We start from the raw sequence: 25,472 nt of genomic DNA, 5'->3' as shown, positions 1-25,472 counted from the left end.
GCAGAGAGAGAGGACCAATGAGAGAAGGCAACAGAGAGACAACATCAATCCACAACCAAATCATATGTGAAGTGTATTTTTGATTTGCATAACAGGAATGCATAAGAACAAGGTACTGGGTGTGTGCTTGCCTGGCCATCCTCTAGCTTAGTTTTGGGATGGGTGAGGATTAATTTGGTTGCCTGCTCCCATTTTGCATGCGTGTCTTCCCATGCCTGTGGGGAAGATCGTAAAACAAATGCTGAGGTGATATCAATATCGTGCTTAACAAACATCCTTCCATGATTGAAGCATCAGGGTATGAACAGGAACACAGCAGCAGGTCACTCTTTCACCTCTTTGTTTCCTGCAGTAGGATGTTCGATCCTCCTCAACAGAGCCATCACTCTCTTCTGCAGGGCTGAGCGGCCTGAAAACACACAAACACACGATGACAGGAGCCTTCACCTCGCTGACAGCCCCAGCACACACACACACACACACACACACTCAACACACACGCTGCTGCTACTGTCTATTATCTATCCTATTGCTTAGTCACTTTACCCCTACCTATATGTACATAGCTGTTTGAATTACCTCGTACCCCTGCACATCGACTCGGTACTGGTACCTCGTGTATATAGCCATGTTATTTTTTTACCTGTTATTCACTGTGTAATTATTATTTTATCTTTCAATCTGAATGGTTGGGAAACTGTAAGTAAGCATTTCACTGTTAGTCTACACTTGTTTATGAAGCATGTGACAAATATCATTTGATTTGAGCATCATGACCTGAGTTCTCATGGTGGGACTGGCCGCTATAGCAGTGGAGGCTCTTCAGAAGAGGAAGGGGAGGCCCATCCTCCTCAGTGAATTTCAGACAAATTAAAACTGAAACATTACAACGGTTATCCTTTTTAGATAAAACTATACTAAATATATTCACATCACCAAATCATTGATTAAAACACACTATGTTGCAATGAAGGTTTACAGTAGCCTGGGCCGCACTCTGTAGGGTAGCACCATGGTATAGCTGGAGGACAGCTAGCTTCAGTCCTCCTCTGGGTACATTGACTTCAATACAAATCCTAGGAGGCTCGTGCTTCTCACCCCCTTCCATAGACTTACACAGTAAGTCGTCCTCCAACCTATCAGAGCCCTTGCAGAACGAACTGACATCATGTCCACCCAATCAAAGGATCAGATAATTAATATAGTACTGAAAGCATAAGCTACAGCGAGTTAGCACTGCTGTGCATAAAATGTGGTGAGTAGATGACTTAAAGAGAAAGACAACAGTTGAAGAAATTTCTTCGAAAATAAAGGAGACGTAAGAGAGCGAGCTAGCTACATTTCGTAATATTTTTTTCACTTACTTAGCTAGTGATTGCAGCTAGCTAGTTTAGCCTACTCAAACATGGAGGGATGCTACAGTATGTTAGCAATGATGTAGGCTGCGGTTAGCGTTTATGGTATGGATGTTTGGCTTGGAAAAAGCTAATATGTTATGCACTCTAGTCCACAAGTGAAGGGAAAAGGTGGAGGAGCGCGTAGGAATTACACAACGAGCAGATCATGCTGTTTGTATGTGGCAGCTATGAAAGTGAACTGTGTTTGCGTGTATTCGTTCCACCGATTCTGTTGAAAAACATTTTTTTTTAAAGAAGCAAAGGGAACCAAACAGGGATAAACATACCTGAATTTTCCCAACCGAAACTCTCGTTTGCAACTGTTGGACTAATGATTACACCCTAGATCAGCTAGATGCAGGCAAGAATGTGCAAGACGGTATTGAACGTGTCACGGTCTTGATTACTTACATATTTCTCTTGACCTATGCACCTACGTTGTAAACTTTCATTCATAGTGTAAGTTGTAGCAACCTCATGATGGGTATAAGGAAAATTTGAGTATCATGTAGCTGCCTAAACCTATCAATGTTACATTGAGCTGGGTGAATGGAATATGAATGACAGTCATCCAATATGCTGTAATAGAATAAAGGCCATGCTCGTAAAAATTAAATAAATCGTCCTCCCTCATCTTAAATGATGTACAGCACCATCATTTCTCCCCAAGGTCCCTCTGGATTATTGAACTGACCCAGACAAAGAAATCTTAGGTCATTAGCTTGTGCGTTCACGACTAACCTGTGGACATCATGTTGCTGACGGAGGCAAACTCGATGAAGGTGTTGTAGTTGGGCAGGATAGTCTGTACCGGGACCTCATCCACGCAACAGCGGACCTCAGCCTCCTCACACAGGTGTCTGAAGCAGGACATGGCCACCAGAACGGCCTCCATGTCAGGGCTCCACAGGAACATGTAGAGACACACCTCCAGCTTGGTCTGGGCCTGTCTACAGATGGGGATGCCACTGCCCACCGTGGCCCGCTCCTGGGGGAGGAAGACAGGACAGAGGGTTAGAACAGAGATCTAAACGAGGTCACGTTCAGGAGGGTGTTCAGAATGTACACTGATCAAAAAAAATAAAGGGAACACTTAAACAACACAATGTAACTCCAAGTTAATCACACTTCTGTGAAATCAAAATGTCCACTTAGGTAGCAACACTGATTGACAATACATTTCACATGCTGTTGTGCAAATGGAATAGACAATAGGTGGAAATTATAGGCAATTAGCAAGACACCCCCAATAAAGGAGTGGTTCTGCAGGTGGTGACCACAGACCACTTCTCAGTTCCTATGCTTCCTGGCTGATGTTTTGGTCACTTTTGAGTTAATACGAATATTTCATTAATTCAGATCTAGGATGTGTTATTTTAGTGTTCCCTTTATTTTTTTGAGCAGTGTATATGGAAATGTCATACATAGAGCTGCCATTTTTCCCCTACTCTGCATGACAGAAGTATATATCTGTTATACAAAGAATATTCCTGAACATGTTGTGCCTTCCTGGATGAGACACAGAGGTATAAGGAATACATAACACACAACGCAGTAACCTACCTTGTTCCTGAGGAGGAACTTGTTCCTGCAGATGAGGATCTCCCTCAGCCACTTGAGGATCTCTGTGCTGTTGATCATCTGGTGGCCAACCAGCTTCTTACAGATGAAGAAGAGGACCTGAGAACTGTAGGGTACAAAAGTCAATCACAATCAACTTGGGTGACCATCTCTGCTAACCAATCAGCATCAATCACCACTCAATTTCACCTGGCATCTAATGTGGAGGATCACGCATAAGCAAAGGTGGTTAAACAAATGGGGCATTTAGGCTACCTGATATCCCAGAAGGTCTCAATGGGAGCATCTGGGTTCCACAGTTCTATGGTCTCAGGTTGATGCAGGACCAAGAGGGCCTACAAAAGGAAGAGAAGGGGAGGAGTATCTATTAGCCACTGTGGCAAATGTAACCATAATGGAGAAAAGGGGGAGAGAGAGAGATGGGGCTCACCTCCATGGCCTCCTGCGAACACTCTCCCATGTTGGCCAGAGGCACCAGCTGCACCAGGCCGGTGATCAGCTCTGCTGTACTGCTCTGGATCTCCTGACCCTGCTTACCCGGGTTCTGACACACACAAAGCAAACCTACAGTACACACGTACACGACTACACAGCCATGTACAAACATGCCAAGAGTGGCTTTTCCGGACCAGTCTGCCTAGAAGTCTTTGATTTAGAAAATCTTAAGCTGGTTTGGGATTTGCAGTCTCTTGGCTTATTTGTCTAAATCTAACCCTGCAAGTGGAATTAACCACTATAATCCCTTAACCCAACACAAAAAATGTAGAATTAAAGGATAAGTAAAACTACTGTGTTAAACAGACCATCCTCAAACAGCAAAACACACATTACTTTAGGTCTCCTGGACAGAAATAAACAGAGTAAATACTAACATGCAGCATGAGTTTAGGGTCAGAGTGGATGAGCTTGACCAGGGCCAGCAGGAGGCTCCGCGTGTCCAGGTCTGTGGTCTTCTCCTTGAACTTCAGACTGGTCATCTTCTCCTTGAAGGTCAGACTCTGAAGGGAACAAGCAGTAGAGACTGGCTGTGAGCAGGAGAATTCGTTCAATATGAGGGGAGTGGGAAAAAAAAGAAGGGTAAGGAAAATGTGGAAAAGGGAACTAGAGGAGACAGAAACAGATGCAGAGTCTACTGTAATCAGACAAACAAGTTCCCTCTGAGCAGAGACCCACAGCACAGGGATCAGGAGAGCCACCAGGAGAGAAGGGATCAGGGGTCAAAGATAAAGAGGGACTGTTTCATGAGGGCCCTTCATGGGTGGGCCATGAAACAGGAGGTGGGCAACCAGACTGACAGACAGGAGCATGGGGCCATGACTAAACCATGACACACAACGTCAGGACACGGCAAACCCAGATTATCGATGAGGAAATAATAACCAACTCTAGTAGAGGTGGAAGGAAATATTCAACTATGCACCAACACAATCTACAGGCCTCCCATTTCTTCACAGGTGATGAGATCCCAACCAAGTATCCATCCATAGAACCTAGTATGAAGGCATGTCAACGCTTAAAATAAAGGAGATGAACCACCCAAAGACAGTGTGCGAGTGGAGGGCCCAGCCTCAAGAGGCTGAGAGGCATGCTCCAGCAGCTAGCCTAGCATAAAGAGGAGATGGAGAGGACCCGGCCTCACAGGCTGAGAAACATGCTCCAGCAGTGCCTAGCATACAGAGGAGATGGAGTGGAGGGCCCAGCCTCAAGAGGCTGAGAGGCATGCTCCAGCAGCTAGCCTAGCATAAAGAGGAGATGGAGTGGAGGGCCCAGCCTCAAGAGGCTGAGAGGCATGCTCCAGCAGCTAGCCTAGCATAAAGAGGAGATGGAGTGGAGGGGCCCAGCCTCAACAGGCTGAGAAACATGCCTCAGCAGCTAGCCTAGCATACAGAGGAGATGGAGTGGAGGACCCAGCCTCAACAGGCTGAGAAACATGCTCCAGCAGCTAGCCTAGCATACAGAGGAGATGGAGTGGAGGACCCGGCCTCAACAGGCTGAGAAACATGCTCCAGCAGCTAGCCTAGCATAAAGAGGAGATGGAGTGGAGGACCCAGCCTCAACAGGCTGAGAAACATGCTCCGGCAGCTAGCCTAGCATAAAGAGGAGATGGAGTGGAGGGAGGAGCCGGAGGCAGGCTCACTTCAACCAGAGCACAGAGGAGGTGGAGGACGACAGGGGCTCTCCCTTATCTGTGGTAGCCTGAGGGTGGGGTCAGAGGTTAGAGGTCAGGGGGTCAGCTGCAGAAGGTTCAGGAGGCGGCGGCTTGGGGAGTGGAAGGCGTGGCAGTTATACTTACAGCAACAGATGCCCACTGCCATGCAAAACAGTGACAGTGACAAGTTGGCATCTGAGTGAGTGAGCAGCAGCCAGTTCAAAATGAAGGAGAAGGAAAGAACGAGGAAAGAGAAAAGAAGCACCACCGAGTCAGTGATGTCAGAGAGCTCCCTCTGCAGTCCTCCACCTCCATGAGATGACTGAACCAAACACACCGATGACAGCGAGGTGACACACGCCCGTAAACATACTCACACATTCACACAAAAGGACAGGGACGTGAGGAGTTATCAGAAATGTTCAAATATTCTACTGCATGACTCTCCAGTAGTGTCTGGGCTGTGTCAAATGGACAGGAGGATTTGTCTCCTGTTGCTGTGGATCTCCTGGTCTCTACAGTTCCTCCATACACAGTCACTGCTGTCTGACATTCATTAACATCTCAGCACATCCCATTCCGGAAAAAACAATCATGCACACTCACACACCGATAATATTTGGGGTTTGTTGAGCATGTTTTTGTTTCCAAGAGTGTGTGTTGTGTGTGTGGTCAGTCTGCGCACAGACGGCGAGGGTGTTTTGCTGTGTGAACGTCTTACCGGAGTCGAGCGTAGGGGAGCGTGTGTACTGCAGCCCCTCATCACGTGGCCCAGTGTCTCAGAAAACATGACCCTCAGCTCTCCTGAGTAGCAGTACACAGCGTCGATCTTCGGCCACCAGTCCAACGGAGACTGCAACAGAGGAATGGGCCGAGGGTTAAACTCAATCCTGTAGGTTGATTAAGGTGTGTGTTTACGGTCTTGTCCCAATCAAAACTTTCCCAGATAACATGGGGCCTTCAGCCCAGGAGGATTTGTTGGGGTGGAGAAATGGACTTCTTCAGTTAGCCTGGAGGAGAGAAAGATGGTGTCTGACATCTCCTATTCTATATGGTACCCACCCAGACATACACACAGGAATAGAATCAGCCTCTAACTTCTGCTCACACACAGGAAGTGCTTTGGGTAAGGGGGGCGAGAGAAAGACCAGTAATACTCCCACTCCATCGCTCTTACACACACAGTCTCTCAGGCACATGGAGAGCTAATAAAAAGGGCTCTGTATGAAACCTGCCCTCAGGCACTTCCCATTGAAACACACACACCCCACATAAGTGTCTGCAGCACTTCCTCTCCCTGCATGGCTCACAGCCAGAGTGAGATGGTAGTCCATCGAATGCTGTGTAATAAAGCCCAGTGTGTACAGAATGTGAGCCATTCCTACAGTAGTGACATCATCTATACCGAGTCACCACAGATAAGGTCACCACTGGTCATTGTCGATGGGCACTGTGTGGTCACTTTTATATACTTTGGATGGTGCCACTGGACATTAGTATTGGGTGTGTTGATTGATCCCTTCACTCGGAGTTGGGCCACGACACCACACACTTACATTAGTGATGATTCTGTGTAGGGAGTTGACCAGGACAAAGTGAAAGGAGGGAGGGGAGGATGATGCCAGGCAGACCTATAGTGGGAGAGAGAAATAAATAGAGGGAGACGTTGAACAGAGATCAAACACAGTCCTTACTTCAACACACCAGTATGTGCTTAACATCAGTTCATGATAAATGGTTATCAACATTTCTATGGAATACTACAGTCAAGAGGTCCACAGGAGTCCCAGACCTTAAAGTGCTGGTTGTTGTGGGGATTGATGCGGAAACAGGAGACGAAGCAGTCGATCATGAGGTCCACATCTGCGTTCTGGCTTCCCGCCCCTCTGGAGAAAGGCTTGGCTGGGTTGAAGAGCAGGGCCTGACAGGAGAAGGGAGAGACAAGGTAGATAGCATCAGTTGTGACTGGTTATTGCTGGTGACTAAACCTGTATACTACGATAATAATGCTGTCCCATAACAGTGATCATCAGAGGACCATCTGTGGCTGGTGCTCACCTTGAGGTCCACCACGATGGACTGCACCAGGAGGAAGATGACAGAGTGGTCCTCCCAGTTGATGTAGGTGGAGGCCTTGCAGAGTTTGACACAGGCGATGGCAGCACTCTCAGTCAGCTGTTTACTGCCCCGTGGCCGGCCAGGGCCTTCCTCAGGTTCTCCAGGAACAGTTTCTGTGAGGCAGACAGAAGAGTAGTGTACGAGAGGAGAGTAAGACATAGCTAATTAAAACACTGGTGTGTGTGTGTTTTGTGTCGGACCTTGTTGACCTTGGTGTCCTCCACGGTCTCTCTGGAGAGGTCCTGTGTGATGTCGGGACAGAGGATGAGGAGGATGATCTGCAGTGGCCACACGGCTGCCTTCCTCTTGGCACTCTCAGCAAAACTGTCCACCAGGTCAAACAGCTTCTCTGCACAGTCTGGGAGAGACCCGGCCAGGCAACAACACAGTCAGGGAGAAACCCGGCCAAGCAACAACACAGTCAATATCACACAGTCTGGGAGAGACCCGACCAAGCAACAACACAGTCAATATCACACAGTCTGGGAGAGACCCCAGGCAACAACACAGTCAGGGAGAAACCCGGCCAAGCAACAACACAGTCAATATCACACAGTCTGGGAGAGACCCGACCAAGCAACAACACAGTCAATATCACACAGTCTGGGAGAGACCCGACCAAGCAACAACACAGTCAATGACACTGTCTGGGAGAGACCCGGCCAAGCAACAACACAGTCAATATCACACAGTCTGGGAGAGACCCGACCAAGCAACAACACAGTCAATATCACACAGTCTGGGAGAGACCCGACCAAGCAACAACACAGTCAATATCACACAGTCTGGGAGAGACCCGACCAAGCAACAACACAGTCAATGACACTGTCTGGGAGAGACCCGGCCAAGCAACAACACAGTCAATATCACACAGTCTGGGAGAGACCCGGCCAAGCAACAACACAGTCAATATCACACAGTCTGGGAGAGACCCGGCCAAGCAACAACACAGTCAATATCACACAGTCTGGGAGAGACCCGACCAAGCAACAACACAGTCAATATCACACAGTCTGGGAGAGACCCGGCCAAGCAACAACACAGTCAATATCACACAGTCTGGGAGAGACCCGGCCAAGCAACAACACAGTCAATGACACTGTCTGGGAGAGACCCGGCCAAGCAACAACACAGTCAATATCACACAGTCTGGGAGAGACCCGGCCAAGCAACAACACAGTCAATATCACACAGTCTGGGAGAGACCCGGCCAAGCAACAACACAGTCAATATCACACAGTCTGGGAGAGACCCGGCCAAGCAACAACACAGTCAATATCACACAGTCTGGGAGAGACCCGGCCAAGCAACAACACAGTCAATGACACTGTCTGGGAGAGACCCGGCCAAGCAACAACACAGTCAATATCACACAGTCTGGGAGAGACCCGGCCAAGCAACAACACAGTCAATGACACTGTCTGGGAGAGACCCGGCCAAGCAACAACACAGTCAATATCACACAGTCTGGGAGAGACCCGGCCAAGCAACAACACAGTCAATGACACTGTCTGGGAGAGACCCGGCCAAGCAACAACACAGTCAATATCACACAGTCTGGGAGAGACCTGGCCAAGAAACAACAATCTATAACACAGGATTCATCTCTGATTGTAACATTAGATCTCTAACAGCATCCTCACCAGCCATGTCTGTCTGTGGCCTCTGGTACAGCATGGTGAACTCATCAGGGTAGCTCTCCACCCAGTTCCAGAAGGCCTGAGGGAGAGAAGAGGGTTACATCAACTGCCTGGAAAGCACTGTCCCTATCCTCAACTGACAGAGAAAACTATCAACGCACCAACTTGCAAGGATATTTCCCTATCCTCAGCCAACTATACAGATACTAATGTCACGCTCTGATGACGAGAGATAAAAAACTGTTTAAATGTAAAACTTCATAAAACGGTTGATGTGTTTACACGTCCTCTCAGTGGAGCCACACTCTAGCTTCATGACTGGGGCTTCTGGCGAGCCAGAGACAGTTTGTGTAAACACTAGCGTCCTGACTGCACTGAAGTGTCTCCAGATGCCTGAGCAGCTCCATGTAAACTCAGACTACACTAGAGCAGGAGGAGCATGGATACAGGAGGAGACACACCACTAGGTGGAGACAGTGAGTCTATAGACAGACACTGCAGAGGGTGACACACAGGGCGACGCAGAGAGATAATCACCTTCTCTAAGCTGTTGATGACACTTAGCTGGGCAGGCTTCTTGAGGGCTTTGAATTTAAACACCGTCTCTGCAGAAGATAGGGAGTCAACACCGAGCATCAATAACAGAGAACAACTCAAAAGAAACAGAGAATCTGTAGCTCTATCAAAATGTGACATCTGTTGTCCTAAATAAAGCAACGTGACTGATAAGAATAGGCGTATACCTTGGAGCAGTTTCTTAAGCTTGGCACAGTCCACATTGATGTACTGGATGAGCTCAATGTCATGGACATCCACTGTGTCCTCCGAACACACGGTGAGCTCCTGCAACCTGAGGGGAAACGCAGCAGAGATGGATATTTATTAAAGACGATCCTTGTCACCTCATCAAATATTCACATTCAATAGAATCACAGCATTACAAATCTGTAGATGAGTAGCATCATACACACTGTACACTAACCATCATACCAACACACTAGCGTATGGGGAAAACCAAACCCAATGGGAAATGTAATAATAAATGAGGTGGTTCGGTGAGTAAGTCTACTAGAGCCTCCAAGAACAAGGTTAAGTAGCAAATTAAGGGTCATAAAGAGCTTTGCCTTCACATAGCACTAATGACATCAAATAGTTTGGATGACTGGGCAAAGCTTTTCAAGGTAAAAGCTCTGAAGAGCAAAAGGTGACACTGGAGAGTGGTTGAGGTCAACGCACTCTCCCTGTCCTAACATCGCATAACAAAACCTCATGTTTTAATAACCAGCTATTTCATCAGTCTGGGGCCTGTGAGTCATGGACCAATCAGACCACAGCACAGCTTGGTTAACAAGTGCAGACTGCGACTCACAGACATGATAGATACACGAGTGGAGCAGCACTATTCTCTTCTGCCTCAGAACCAAATAGTACACCAGTACAACGAGAAGGGAGACAAAAGCTGTGCTTTCTAAGCTTCTACAAATAATTCATAAACCCTAGTGGTTAATGTTTACACCAGATGTTATCTCCCCACACGCCTTGCTCAGGCCCAGGTCCTTATGGGGCACGGTGCTCACAGTGGAACATTGCTCCATCAGACCCGGACAAAGACCTTCTTTATGAAGGCTGCTGACAGAGACTAGACTCCCTTTATTCATCCTCCCTCCCTTTCTCTCCATCTTAGGTGGGTGATAGAGCTATCGACTCTCTTCCCCCTCACTCTCATTGAAGCCCAAAGGCCTGAACTGGTGTACAGTGCATTTGGAAACTATTCAGACCCCTTGACTTTTACCACATTTTGTTACGTTACAGCCTTATTCAAACATTTATACAATTAAAAATGTTCCTCAATCTACACATAATACCCCATAATGACAAGGCAAAAACAGGGTTTTTAGACATTTTAACAAATGTATAAAATATAAGTATTAAGACCCTTTGCTATGAGACTCGAAATTGAGCTGAGGTGCATCGTTTCCATTGATCATCCTTGATGTTTCTACAACTTGGAGTCCACCGGTGGTAAAATTTGATTGATTGGACAAGATTCGGAAAGGCTCACACCTGACTATATAAAAAGGTCCCACAGTTGACAGTGCATGTCAGAGCAAAACCCAAGCCATGAGGTCGAAGGAATTGTCCGTAGAGCTCCGAGTCAGGATTGTGTTGAGGCACAGATCTGGGGAAGCGTACCAAAACATTTCTGCAGCATTGAAGATCCTCAAGAACATAGTGGCCTCCATCATTGTTAAAAGGGAAGAAGTTTGGAACCACCAAGACTTTTCCTAGTGCCTGGCCAAACTGAGCAATCGGCGCGGAGAAGGGTCTTTGCCAGGGAGGTGACCAAGAACTCTGACAGAGCTCCAGAGTTACTCTGTGGAGGTGGGAGAACATTCCAGAAGGAAAAGTTCAGTACTGCAGTACTCCACCAAACCAGACGGAAGCCTCAGTAAAAGGCACAACAGCCTGTTTGGAGTTTTACAAAAGGCATCTAAAGGACTCTCAGACCATGAGAAACAAGATTCTCTGGTTTGATGAAACCAATATTAAACTCTTCGGCCTGAATGCCAAGTGTCACATCTGGAGGAAACCTGGCACCATCCCTACAATGAAACATGGTGGCAGCATCATGCTGTGGGGATGTTTCTCAGCGGCAGGGACTGAGAGACTAGTCAGGATTGAGGGAAAGAAGAACAGACCAAAGTACAGAGAGATCCTTGATGAAAACCCACTCCAGGGGCCTCCCGGGTGGCGCAGTGGTTAAGGGCGCTGTACTGCAGCGCTAGCTGTGCCACCAGAGACTCTGGGTTCACGCCCAGGCTCTGTCGCAACCGGGAGGTCCGTGAGGCGACGGACAATTGGCCTAACGTCGTCTGGGTTAGGGAGGGTTTGGCCGGTATGGATATCCTTGTCTCACCGCGCACCAGCGACTCTTGTGGCGGGCCGGGCGCAGTGCACGGTCGCCAGGTGCACAGTGTTTCCTCCGACACATTGGTGTGGCTTGCTTCCGGGTTGGATGCGCACTGTGTTAGGAAGCAGTGCGGCTTGGTTGGGTTGTGTTTCGGAGGACGCATGGCTTTCGACCTTCGTCTCTCTCGAGCCCGTACGGGAGTTGTAGCGATGAGACAAGATAGTAGCTACTAACAATTGGATACCACGAAATTGAGGAGAAAAAGGGGGGTAAAATTCAAAAAAAGAAAAGGGGGAAAAAAGAATACCTACTCCAGAGCACTCAGGACCGAAGGTTCACCTTCCATCAGGACATCGACCCTAAGCACACAGCCAAGACAACACAGAAGTGGCTTCGGGAACAAGTCTCTGAATGCCAGGTTCAAGCCAGGACTTGAACCTGATCGAACATCTCTGGAGAGACCTGAAAATAGCTGCGCAGCAACACTCTCCATCCTACCTGGCAGAGCTTGAGAGGGTCTGCAGAGAAGAATGAGAGAAACTCCCAAAATACAGGTGTGCCAAGCTTGTAGCGTAATATGTAAGAAGTGAGGCTGCCAAAGGTTCTCCAACAAAGTACTAAGTAAAGGGTCTGAATAATTATGTTAATGTGATACTTCTATATATTTCTTTATAAATGTTCCAAAATGTCTAAAAACCTGTCTTTGCTTTGTCATGATGGGATATTGTGACTGATAAGGGGGAAAAAACAATTTAGACTAATTTTAGAATAAGGCTGTAACGTAACAAAATGTGGGAAAAGTCAACGGGTCTGAATACTTTCCGAATGCACTGTACGTACATTTAGTAACCCATCCTCTATGTGCAGCCTGATGCCTTTCATCTTGACCTGTTCCTACTCAGAGCAGGTTGGGCTGACAGGAGAGTTGTGATGTGTTTATGGTTAATGTCACCTGGTGGAGATGCGGCTGAACACAGCGTTGAAGTTGTTGCAGCTGAGGGAGAAGAGGACCCCGGAGGCGGAGTTACGGAGCTCGGCGGCGTGCTGGTGGCCCTCGCGGTAGGTGTGGATGAAGTGACAGATTTCTGGCAGCAGCTGCTTCACCAGCATGGTCTCGTCCAGACGCATGCAGTCCTTCGGTTGCTGAGGGATGGAGGGAAGGGAGAAGAGGAGGAAAGAAAGGTTAGAGGTCAAAAAGAAGAAAACCTTTAAATCATGTCCGCACTGCCCTCTTGACCCAGAGGAGAGAAACCACTGATAGCTGAGGATCAAAGCCATCCCACACAGAGAATGGTCAGTCAGGCTCCAGGCTGGCACCCCTGTACAACTACACCATGGACAGTGCGGAGCACCACGAAAGCAGAGAGAGCTCTGCATAAAAATGAAGTCACACATTCTGTGTTCTCTAAGCGCCTACTTTTCCACTTCATAAATTAAACTTGGCTTCATTTCATTTAAAAAGTTCAATTCCCTCGTCAGAAAAGTCTGTATAGCCTTCTCCAGCTAGAATGAACGATATACAGTACATCTTCTAGTAATCTATTGATAGAACAGGTCACAGGTCAGTCACAGAGTGAGCGATGACAGGGTAACTGCTGGTTTGTCAGTCTGCTGTCTGTCCTGCCTCTCAGTATCCCGTGTTATTTATGTTTGCTGTGGTTGGCTGCAGTCAAAATGTATTTTCACGGAGCAGGGAGAGCATGGCGCTTCATCGTCCCCTGTGAGTGAATTTACAAGTCCCATGTAAGTGGTAACAATTAATTGAAATCCACTTAATTAATGTTTAGCGCAAATCAATGTATTTAGCGTGTTTCATATAGCCAGCCAAGGAGTCAGGGCGCAAAGGCTATTTACTGTGCTTTGATTGACGACCGAACAGCAAGTGTTTTAACAGCAGACTAGTTTATAAAAAAGTGTCGAACTGACTGAATAAAGTCAATATCCTATATCCCTTTGCTATTCATACACCATAGTTAAATGTCCATGGTATCGCATCGGGACAAGTAAACCAAATCTTGCTTTTATTTTCCTAAGATGTGAAGTCCATGTCGACACTTGCCAGTGAGCGCTAAAGTGACTTGTCAGTGTAGCCTAGTGATGAGTTGTTCACAAGTGACAGCCATTTTTTAACGGAATGTCGGAACTGAGTCAGAGAGAGCTGTTCATTTGGCTCCCTAATTTACATAGTAGTAGGCTACTACTACTTTTTGGCGATTATCTGCAGATAAATTATGAAAACATTTAATTAAGATGTTGAATCCTCACTGCAGGAACAATAAGTAGCCGAGAAAAAGCCTAATTTCGGTCCAAAATACTGCTGATGCTTTCTGTGTAGCCAAGCACATGTTTAACCTGCTTCATTCTTCAAGCATACCTGTAGGTCTATAATGGGCCCCTGACTTCGTATAAAATGGGGGTGCACAATCTGTGGGTCATCCCCCTGAAAATGTTGTTTCTCAACAAGGAATCCATGTTTACTTTACAGAACACAACCTTTTGTCTTAGGTTTTTGCCACAATAAATTCAAAGAGTAGACTACACTAGTTTTTCTGACGAATCTACTGCCTTCCCTCAAAGTCCACCCGCAGTGATTGATTGACAGGTCTGACCCCCTACCAACTCTGTGACTCACAAGCAACCTTCTCCCTCCCCTGACAATCCCACCCACAGTGATTGACAGGCCAAACTGTTAAAGGGATAGTTCACCCAAATTAGGGTCCACAGTCAGAGCCAATAAAATACATAATTTGAAGAACAAACATCGTGGCAATTCATATCTTGCAGTAAAACTAGCAGAAAATGTTTAACAAAAGGTTCTTACTTAGAAAATAGTCCTGAACATATTAGGGTCGGGACGATACCAGTATCACGATAGTATCATGGCAAGGAAACAAAACAAGAAGCGGATTTAACTTCTTTAGGAGAATAGCCCCAATGTTGGAAACAAAATCATTATGTTGTCATCCAGAGTCACATTTACTTATTTTCCAAGCTTTAGCACAATATTTTGCATACAGCAGGTTTTTAAAGGACCAGAGAGTTGCATGCTTGTTCTCATTTTTGCGATGGAAAAGAATATTGTGATATTGGTATCGTCACAGCCCTAGAACATACAGGCCTAGACCATATCCAAAACAACTTACAACACACTGAATTCTTACATTTTCTGATATTTTAAAGTCATATATTTCTACTCAATACCACAACTCATTTCACCAATCTAGGAGGCAGTCATTAAAGAATTCAACAATTTAGCTGTGTATTTCAGATGGAATCAAGGCATTAGAATGTACCAGAGGACACCAAAATAGTTTGTTCTGCATTTTTCCCCCTGGGATCTGCCATTACCCCAGCACACCGTGGGAGGACTGGGGACAAAGAGGGTTCTACTTGGGGACAATAGTGGTGGATCATTAAGTTAAATATTTCATTGAAAATATAAGGATTTTCTAATTACTAGTAAGGGTTTAATATGTCATGCTTTTAAATTGACTGGCAGTGACATGGGCAACAAAGTGGAAAGCTGTATATTTAAGCCATATATGTAACACACGATTATGAATAAATACCATCGAAAAAGAAAAATATATAATAAACAAACAGCTGACTGAAGACGGGGCGGCCGGGCCGGGCATTGAGTCAGTTTCTGCGGTAGCACGGACTCTTTAAAACGTGATGAAATTTGGTTGCTCCTTGCTGAAACAAGCAAGGTGTTGTATAAAATAAGTATTTGGTTGCCTAGGCAGCGCCCTTCTCCCTGCTAAGCAGCACATGCAGTCAGGAGTGGAGGAGTGTACAAAATGTGCTTTAAAAAAATACAAATAAATGTTTTGCTTTTCAAAAAATTACAACGACGACCGCCGTCATTTGGCTGACCAATAACAGTCATCCAAAATTCTATGACCGTCACAGCCCTGTGTGTAAATAAACTATTTACAAAGGTAAAATATTCAGCAAAAAGCATTCAGATTTCAAGAACAAGGAGGACTTGAAGAACCCACTAACAGCTGTCCTCCATCCGCCAGCTCCCAGTGATAATATAAAAATGTTTAAAAAAGGCCGGAAACTTGGAGGCTGCGAATGTGAAGTCAAGATGAGGAAGCACCTGGAAAAGCAATCTTCAGAAGTGGGCAGTAAGCACATCTTTACTGAGGAGAGGAGGGAGAGGAACCAGGGGAATACTGGCTACTAACAGAGTTCACTGAGCCTGAGAGAGAGACAGTACTCAAACACACAGTTCATTTGTGTGGGGAGGGGAAAGGGCCCAGATCCAGGGCAAAGGCCACTGTCCCAACTGAAACAAAACATCTAAACCACAGACAGCCCACCACATCCTATTGTGTTATGCTGATATCCATTGGAAATCTCCTGATTAAAAAAAAGTGTCTTAGGACAGCATGAGAAAATGAAACCAATCAGGAAGAAGGATGAAGGGAGAGGGAGAGTCTGAGAAATAAAAGCGACATGTATCCATCATTTAAAATATATATATTAAGGGGAAGGTTTAAGAGAAAAAATAAAACAGGGTATAAAATGTAGATAGCCTTAAGGTTCCTCACCCCAGCAAGGCACTTCTCCAGTGTGTCAAGGATGATGAGCTGAGAGAGATACAGGTTCTTTTCCGCAGCCTCCCCAAATATTCGCTAGGGGAGAGAGAGGAGAGGGAGACATGGTTGAGACATCTGCAACACTGTACATGTCTCTATAGGCTACAACTGGCGTTGCTTGCACGCACACACACTTACCATGTTGTTCACATTCTTCAGTATGTTTGTGAGGCCACTGATCACCAGTGAGAACTTATACTTGGAGATGTTGATCAGACATTCCTTGTTGTGCTCCGTGCTGACTTTGGTGTGAGTGTTCTGTTGGCCCACTTTAACTGGAAGCTGTAGAGGGGAGGGGGTGGGGGAGTTAGGCTTATACAGTGTGTAAATCCTTGATGTTGGTGCATTCATCAAAGTTGGTAACTTCATTGCGTCCAAAACACATAACCCCAACCACAATGTCAAGAGCATGGAGTACAGGAATAGCCAAGTGTTGTGTATACCATTTCCTGTCAATAAGTTCATCAGAGAGCGGCACACAACAATACGATTATTGCAGATAGATTAATCTAATAGTTTGTTTAAAACGTTTACATGCCTTGCAAAAATAACAATTTTTCCTAATAATCCTGTTCACTTGAACATCTGAAACCAGGCTACCTGATGGGACTTAAATAAATGCCAAAAACCGTCAATCAAAATAAACATTCTACAACAGCGACCATGTTATTTTTGCAAAGCCTATTTGATTCTGAGATCGGACATATTAAGTTTGTATGTGAAAACTATTTCCAAGATGCATACTTTCAGTTTTTCCGAACTCACTTCACCCGCGCATACGCCTCGATCACACCAACAGCGTCATTGTATACACCAGAAGCACATTCATTCCCAATGAAAGACTGAGTTTGCCTTGCAGCATTGCATTGCATTGCAGAGGCAGTGCGTTCTGTGTATATGTTGGATTTATCAATCAGTTTAATATCGAATGAATCAGTGTACATGTAAACGTACTCAATATGTTTTCAAGGAGGCCTGTCCAGATCTGGGGGGGTGAACTGTACAGTAGGCCTAACTAGTGCATAGGCCTAACTAGTGCATAGGCCTAACTAGTGCATCGCTATAGAACGAGCTAACAGGGAGAAAAAATTGTCTAGGTAGCAAAACTGATTTTTCTTCTTATGTAGTACAAAAGTTAAAAAGCATTGGATTGGTGTAAACATAAGCGAAAGTTTCCTTCCATCATATTTTTTTTGCGCCAACATCGGCGCAATTCCTTTTAAACCTAAATCTCTTGAGATTGACGTTATAATTCTAATTAAACCCATGACCTGACACGTCAGACTTTTAGTGCCCGACTTCCACATCCGGCTTCCTTACATACGGGATCGTCGGAGACCAGCCACCCGGACAGCTGATGAAACTGAGGAGTATTTCTGTCTGTAATAAAGCCCTTTTGCAGGGAAAAACTCATTCTGAGTGGGTAGGCCTGGCTCCCAAGTGGGTGGGCCTTTGGCCTCCCAGGCCCACCCTTCTCTGCCCAGTCATGTGAAATACATAGATTAGGGCATAATGAATTCATTTCAATTGACTGATTTCCTTATAGGAACTATAACTCAGTAAACTCATTGAAATTGTTGCATTTATATTTTTGTTCTGTATAGTAAAACAATAATTGTTCTTATGCAATGGATAGACTGTGTCCTTAGGTTGTCATAAGAAATACTATGTATATTATGTAACACTAGATACAGAACTTCTGACTTTATCATTAGCTATTAAGGAACTCCCCTTTTCCCATGCATTCAGCCCCTCCCCCCTCACAGCCAGTAGGCTACTCTATTCATACTGTAGGAACGAAAGGCTCATCTGTAGGTGAATGAGGGAAATATATTTTCTAAGGAACAATCTGCTAAGAGATCATTCATAGGTTTAAAGGCAAGCCCATCATCCTTTCTTAAATATTAACATTTAATTATTTCCTGGGAGAAAAGAGGCAAGGAGGGACATCAGAAAAAAAGGTTACACAACAGCGTAGAATACCAGCACATATGGCCACAAGAAGAGACTAGAGGTCGACTGATTAATCGGAATGGCCAATTAATTAGGGCCGATTTCAAGTTTTCATAACAGTTGGAAATCATTATTTTTGGGAGCCGATTTAAAAAATATATATATACCTTTATTTAACTAGGCAAGTCAGTTAAGACACATTCTTATTTTCAATGACGGCCTAAGAACGGTGGGTTAACTGCCTCGTTCAGGGGCAGAACGACAGATTTTCACATTGTCAGCTCAGGGGATCCAATCTTGCAACCTTACAGTTAACTTGTCCAACGCAATAACGACCTGCCTCTCTCTCGTTGCACTCCACAAGGAGACTGCCTGTTACGCGAATGCAGTAAGCCAAGGTAAGTTGCTAGCTAGCATTAAACTTATCTTATAAAAAACATTCACAATCACTAGTTAACTACACATGGTTGATGATATTACTAGATATTATCTAGCATGTCCTGCGTTGCATATAATCTGACTGAGAATACAAGCATACAAGTATCTAAGTATCTGACTGAGCGGTGGTAGGCAGAAGCAGGCGCGTAAACATTAATTCATACAGCACTTTTGTGCATTTTGCCAGCAGCTCTTCGTTGTGCATCAAGCATTGCGCTGTTTATGACTTCAAGCCTATCAACTCCCGAGATGAGGCTGGTGTAAGCGAAGTGAAAAGGCTAGCTAGTTAGCGCGCGCTAATAGCGTTTCAAACGTCACTCGCTCTGAGCCTTCTAGTAGTTGTTCCCCTTGCTCTGCATGGGTAACGCTGCTTCGATGGTGGCTGTTGTCGTTGTGTTGCTGGTTCGAGCCCAGGGAGGAGCGAGGAGAGGGACGGAAGCTATACTGTTACACTGGCAATACTAAAGTTCCTATAAGAACATCTAATAGTCAAAGGTTAATGAAATACAAATGGTATAGAGGGAAATAGTCCTATAATAACTACAACCTAAAACTTCTTACATGGGAATATTGAAGACTCATGTTGAAAGGAACCACCAGCTTTCATATGTTCTCATGTTCTGAGCAAGGAACTGAAACATTAGCTTCTTACATAGCACATATTGCACTTTTACTTTCTTCTCCAACACTTTGTTTTTGCATTATTTAAACCAAATTGAACATGTTTCATTATTTACTTGAGGCTAAATTGATTTTATTGATGTATTATATTAAGTTAAAATAACTGTTCATTCAGTATTGTTGTCATTATTACAAATCAATAATAAATCAAATAAAAAACATTTAAAAAATAAATAAAAATCGGCCAATTAATCGGTATCGGCTTTTTTGGTCCTCCAATAATCGTATCGGTATTGAAAAATCAATCGGTGGACCTCTAGAAGAGACATCACAAATACACAAAAAACTAGGCTCCTAGCCCCCCATGCATGCTTTCTGTCCCCAACAACAAACTACACATACATAATATAAAAACGAAATAAAAAAATATATTTGTACACAAGTAAATTAAACTTAAAATATATCAAAAATGAAATGTAAAAAAATATATATAAAAACACAAAGCTATAATAACCTTGAGTAGAAGAGGCTAAAGGGATAGGGAGGAGTGTAGAGTACTGGGGAAGCCTGGAAAGTGGCTGGGTGGCCCCTCCCGGAGTATATCGTACCACACACAGGGGGTGGATGGGCTGAGCTCACAGACACCCGCTACGGGCCATGCTCCATGCTCCGCTCTGTAGGAACAAAGAGGCCTTTGGCGCTGCGCCGCTCCCATTTGGGCCACAGCTGCACACCTGCAGCAGTCTGCTGCTCACCCACATACAAAATGCGTGCGCGCACGCGCACCCACCCACATACAAACACGCGCACCCACCCACCCACATACAAACACGCGCACCCACCCACAAACACGCACGCACCCACAATTCACAAGTAAGACTACTAATGAAAACAAACAGTCTGCAAAGTGCAAAGGAAGTCAAACTTGACACAGTTTTGTACTATGACTTCTTATAAGTATGCTAAACATATAAAGGTATGGAGATTGAGGTGGACACACCAATCCCAACCATCCGACAGGTTCAGAGGAGATTCCTCACCTATAGCAGGACCTGATACCATGTCCTCCAGCAAAGGCCAGAGGTCACCATAACAGACCCGAGAGGGGCTGCTCCTCTCCTGGCTCAGAGACATGTGCATGAAATGAGAGTCCTGAGACTTAAGCATCTTCCCTGCAAACACAGAGTATGGCTTGTTGACATCTATATTCAGGCCAGACCAACAGACACAGGGCCACTTTGTTTCACTGGCACAGTCAAATTCCTCTAAGGTCAATCCCTTTCCTAATGAGTGCTTTGGCACCAGCCAACCGGGCACTGAACACAAAGAGGGGACGAGAGGCAGAGTACACTTCCCTAGTCGACATAACGCCAGAAGATACACAAACGCGATTTAAGACATTTTTCCTGAGTGCTGCCAACATAGAAACACTATTTAGGCGAGCACAGAAACACCATTAGGAGATATTTATGAGCTTCCATCTAAGATGCCATCTAAAAAAAGACATGGCTCTTCACTTGGCTGAGCTTCTCTTTCCAGGTCAGGGCTTGTAAAGCAGCATCAGGGATCAACATCAGATTTCCAATGAAAAGGTCAGAAAGACTTCATGCTCTTTCCTTAGGAGCTTTGGTGTTACAAGCTCAAGCACAATACATGCAAGCACTAGAATAAGACAGTATTATTAGATAATACATTATAGTGCATCATTTTGGAGCTAGCAACACAAGCATTTCGCTACACCTGCAATAACATCTGCTGAATATGTGTATGTGACTAATAACATTTGACAAATAAGTTGTTTACACATCAGGGGGAAAGAATCTGCTTTGACTGGAATCCCCGTCACACACTACATTATTCTTGAATTTCGCACGAGGAAAGAAGCCTCCCTAACATTGGATTTACAAAAGTGAGGGTTGGATTATTTATATGGCAATAACATCCAATTGTATTTGATTTACTTTTATTTAACTAGGCAAGTCAGTTAAGAACAAATTCTTATTTTCAACGACGGCCTAGGAACAGTGGGTTAACTGCCTTGTTCAGGGGCAGAATGACAGATTTTTACCTTGTCAGCTCGGGGATTAGATCTTGCAACCTTTCGGTTACTACTCCAACCGCTAGGCTACCTGCTGCCCCAATGCTCTGCTCTAGCCTCAACGGGTCAAGCTCAAAAGGAAGTGTGATACAGCATAACCTATAACGTCACAGTCGAGGGTTGAGCTGCTAATCTCAAAGCTGATTCTGACAGAAAGCCGTCTCAATCCAACCAGAATCCAACATACAAAATCCTCTTTAAATGATTACAAAGTGGTATCAATAGGCTTAACAGCATATTAGGCCTGATCTCCATTAAACCTTCATCAAAGTGCAATGAGCTACACCCAGCCACAACTACCATACCTCGTTCAAAGGCACTTAAATCTTATGTCTTGCCCATTTACCCTCTGTATAGCGCACATACACAATCCACGTCTCAAGGCATAAAAATCCTTCTTTAACCTGTCTCCTCCCCATCTACACTGACTGAAGAACAGTGAGCTAATGGAGGGGGGAACAACTTCAACAGGATATCTGCTACAAGGGACAGGTAGGCCTATCGGCTTGATATTCGGTGGAATAGTCCTCAGACGATCCCAACCCTGGAAGACGGAGATTACTGGGGACATTGGACTAGTTAGGACTATGCAACCACAGACCCTGTCAAAACTATGAATAGCGGATCTCAGAAACCAAGTGTTGTGATACTGTCTCAATAACAGACATCCGGCCTGTTGCATACTGTCTAACCTCATGTCATGCACTGTAGGAATGTCACTGATGTGTTTACCAACAGCTTAGATAGAACTGTTAAAATTAACCATTCATCCGATTAGCCTGCCCTGCATGGAGTTTTGAAGTAACCACATCCCCAAAACAAACCAACTTGGACACAGTAGCCTAAACATCCACAATTACTAATCTCGCTCATATCCACTGAGATTTTATACTAAAGAAATAGTTGATAGTAATTGAATGTGTAAACAAATTAGAAGTGTGTTCCAATATGGTCACACAAGTCACTTTCCTCTTGCAACAATGAACAAGCACAAAAACGAATGCTCCCAGGGCTGAGATTTCCGGTTCGCTAATCCACTAATTTGTCATTTGATAAGGTTCATTAGCCTATATTTATTTTTACATATGAAATATGGAATTTCCCATCCCACAGGTTCATCATGTAGGCATAACATATACACCGAGTTCACGAAACATTAGGATTACTTTCCTAATATTGAGTTGCATCCCTTTTTGACATCAGAACAGCCTCAACTTGTAGGGGCATAGACTCTACAAGGTGTCAAAAGCATTCCATAGGGAAGCTGGCCCATGGTGACTCCAATGCTTCTCAAACAATTGAGAGTGAAAAACCAGCAGCATTGCAGTTCTTGTCACACTCAAACTGGTGCGCCTGGCACCTACTACCATACCTCGTTCAAAGGCACTTAAATCTTATGTCTTGCCCATTTACCCTCTGTATAGCGCACATACACAATCCACGTCTCAAGGCATAAAAATCCTTCTTTAACCTGTCTCCTCCCCATCTACACTGATTGAAGGTGACATCATTAAGGGATCATAGCTTTCACCTGGTCAGTTTGTCATGAAAAGAGAAGGTGTTCCTAATGTTTTGTACACTCCGTGTATACTGCAATATACTACAAACGTCACTGATCAGAATTACAGACTAGCTCGGCCTATACATTACAATGTGAACACGTATAAGGACGATACAATGAAATCACTGCTTTGCATACAAGCCGAATACTGTACAACCATAGCCCATACTGCATCATATAGGATAGCACGAGAAGGAAAATTGAGATATTGGTGAGATTTTGTGAGGGGAGCAAAGTAGATCAATAAATTCATTCAGAAAAAAGCTTCGATACCCATCATCACCAATGTTTCCCAATGCAATGGATGAGAACATGCTTGTCAGTCTGCATAGAAAAGTCCACAGTCCACACACACACACTGTTGGCTAAACAAACTGGACGCAGCTAAAATAACACAGGATATGACTAGCTAGCAGCTACTGTAATAGCCAACAGGCTATAAACAAACTATTTGTAGTATAGACAAACAATTTGATTTGTAGTCCAAGAGGAGTTACTAGGTAGGTAAATGGAAATTGAATTTGCGCATGAATTACTGGACACTAGCTTCAGGATGACAAATTGGATATCAACAAAGCTCGCAGTGGCTAGCTAGCTATCTATAGTTAGCACAGTGTTACTGGCAGAAGCTGAATGTATTGCTAACCAAGCTAACAACTCGCTGCTTAAGTCTACATCTAGCTAGTTCTTCCTTTTTAACAGCGAAATGCGTACTCTGTCGACTCCTTTGTTTATATAGAGAGTACATCCTCGTGGTATTATCCTTATGAATTTTAAATGGTATCTCAAATGTTTGGGACAAATTTGCCATGTGCTATTTCGCCCTCTGTCGCTGTCACTTGCTCCCGAGTCCTGTGTGTGATGATGCGGCTCTGCAGGAGCGGTGTGTTGAGCGAGCGAACGAGCTAGATCGGCACAAAACACACCAGTCATGACAGTGCAGCTTTCTTCAAATGATCCCGTCGCCAAAGCCACGACCTCCATGATGTTACAGGGACAAGGCAGAGGCACAATGTCTGATACGATGTGTTATTCTTACCTGCTCGTCGAATCTACTAATTACGGCCTGAACCCATTCCACGGGTTTATGCGCCGCCATGGCCGGCCGGGTGCGAGCCGCGATGGGCCACCTGAATTATCCGTATAAATAATGATTCCTCTGCTATTTGCAACCAGTTAATGCTCAAAATCCAATGTTGATGGGGTTATTTTTCTTTATTTTAGCAGACACACCACCATGTCGCCATGACAGTACCGGAAGTTTGAATCCTCCTTCTCAATGAAATGAAGCAGGCACTGATGCTGTTTGAGAAACAGCTAACATTACTGCGCGTGCGTCGCAAGAATCTTTGCGGCGACTAGTATGAATGTAAAAACGGGGGATTGGACCAATGCCGTGTGTTTTCATCAATGACAGGCTTTAGATAACAAACCGATGATGTCACACTGCCTTGTGATTTTAGATACGGAAGAAACAGAACCATAAACATTTTGCAGTTACATTATAAGAAAATGCATGGTAACAGTACACCAGATAGCCATTCGATCTGTGTACATCATCAATATGTACAATATAATACTCCAGTCCGTAATATGTGCTGGTATTCTACGCTGTTGTGTAACCTTTTTCTCCTGTTATGTCCCTCCCTGCCTCTTTTCTCCCAGGAAATAATTCAATGTTAATATTTAAGAAAGGAGGATGTGCTTGCCTTTAAACCTATGAATGATCTCTTAGCAGATTGTTGCTTAGAAAATATGTTTCCCTCATTCACCTACAGATGAGCCTTTCGTTCCTACAGTATGAATAGAGTAGCCTACTGGCTGCTATTTGTGAATGTGTCTGTGGAGTGAGGAGTGGGGGGCTGAATGCGAGAGAAAAGGGGAGGGAGTTCCTTAATAGCTAATGATATTTTTTTTAAATAATGTTTTACCTATATTTATCTAGGCGTCAGTTAACGTCCACGGAACGGTTGAGCTAACGTAGGCTAATGCGATTAGCATGAGGTTGTAAGTAACAATAACATTTCCCAGGACATAGACATATCTGATTTTGGGAGAAAGATTAACAAGAATTTAAGCTAACTGCACTGTCCAATTTACAGTAGCTATTACAGCTATTGTTTGATGAAAAGTTATTAATAAACAAATTAGGCACATTTGGGCAGTCTTGATACAAAATTTTGAACAGAAATTAAATGGTTCATTGGATCTGTCTAAAACTTTGCACATACACTGCTAAAGTACACCTGGCTGGAATAATACATAATGTCCTTTCTCTTGTATTTTAAAGATGATGGTACAAAAAAATACGAAAGAACAGTTGGTTATTTCTTTGTATTATGTTTTACCAGATCTATTGTGTTATTTTATCCTATCATTCTTTCATATTTCCACAAAC

The 25,472-nt window shown here is 44.5% G+C and overlaps 1 protein-coding gene across 1 annotated transcript in view; it reads right to left on the bottom strand.

Moving 5' to 3' along the window:
* LOC112250272 (neurofibromin) overlaps positions 1–24,397 on the bottom strand; it is a 76,326-nt gene extending 51,929 nt beyond the window's left edge. The window contains 20 exon segments of the mRNA XM_024420284.2: positions 132–215; positions 336–409; positions 2,139–2,385; positions 2,961–3,084; positions 3,234–3,313; positions 3,409–3,522; positions 3,851–3,976; positions 5,849–5,980; positions 6,684–6,758; positions 6,920–7,048; positions 7,186–7,316; positions 7,319–7,358; positions 7,446–7,603; positions 8,889–8,964; positions 9,423–9,490; positions 9,629–9,735; positions 12,749–12,939; positions 16,356–16,439; positions 16,542–16,685; positions 24,114–24,397. Of these exon segments, the coding sequence (XP_024276052.2) occupies positions 132–215; positions 336–409; positions 2,139–2,385; positions 2,961–3,084; positions 3,234–3,313; positions 3,409–3,522; positions 3,851–3,976; positions 5,849–5,980; positions 6,684–6,758; positions 6,920–7,048; positions 7,186–7,316; positions 7,319–7,358; positions 7,446–7,603; positions 8,889–8,964; positions 9,423–9,490; positions 9,629–9,735; positions 12,749–12,939; positions 16,356–16,439; positions 16,542–16,685; positions 24,114–24,173 (2,244 nt within the window). The 5' untranslated portion in view covers positions 24,174–24,397.
* Between the last annotated feature and the right edge of the window lie 1,075 nt (positions 24,398–25,472).

The sequence above is a fragment of the Oncorhynchus tshawytscha genome, linkage group LG30 (genome assembly GCF_018296145.1).
Source record: "Oncorhynchus tshawytscha isolate Ot180627B linkage group LG30, Otsh_v2.0, whole genome shotgun sequence".
Classification (NCBI taxonomy): domain Eukaryota; kingdom Metazoa; phylum Chordata; class Actinopteri; order Salmoniformes; family Salmonidae; genus Oncorhynchus; species Oncorhynchus tshawytscha.
Note: the sequence above shows the minus strand (reverse complement) of the source record. Positions and strands in the feature narration are given on the sequence as shown.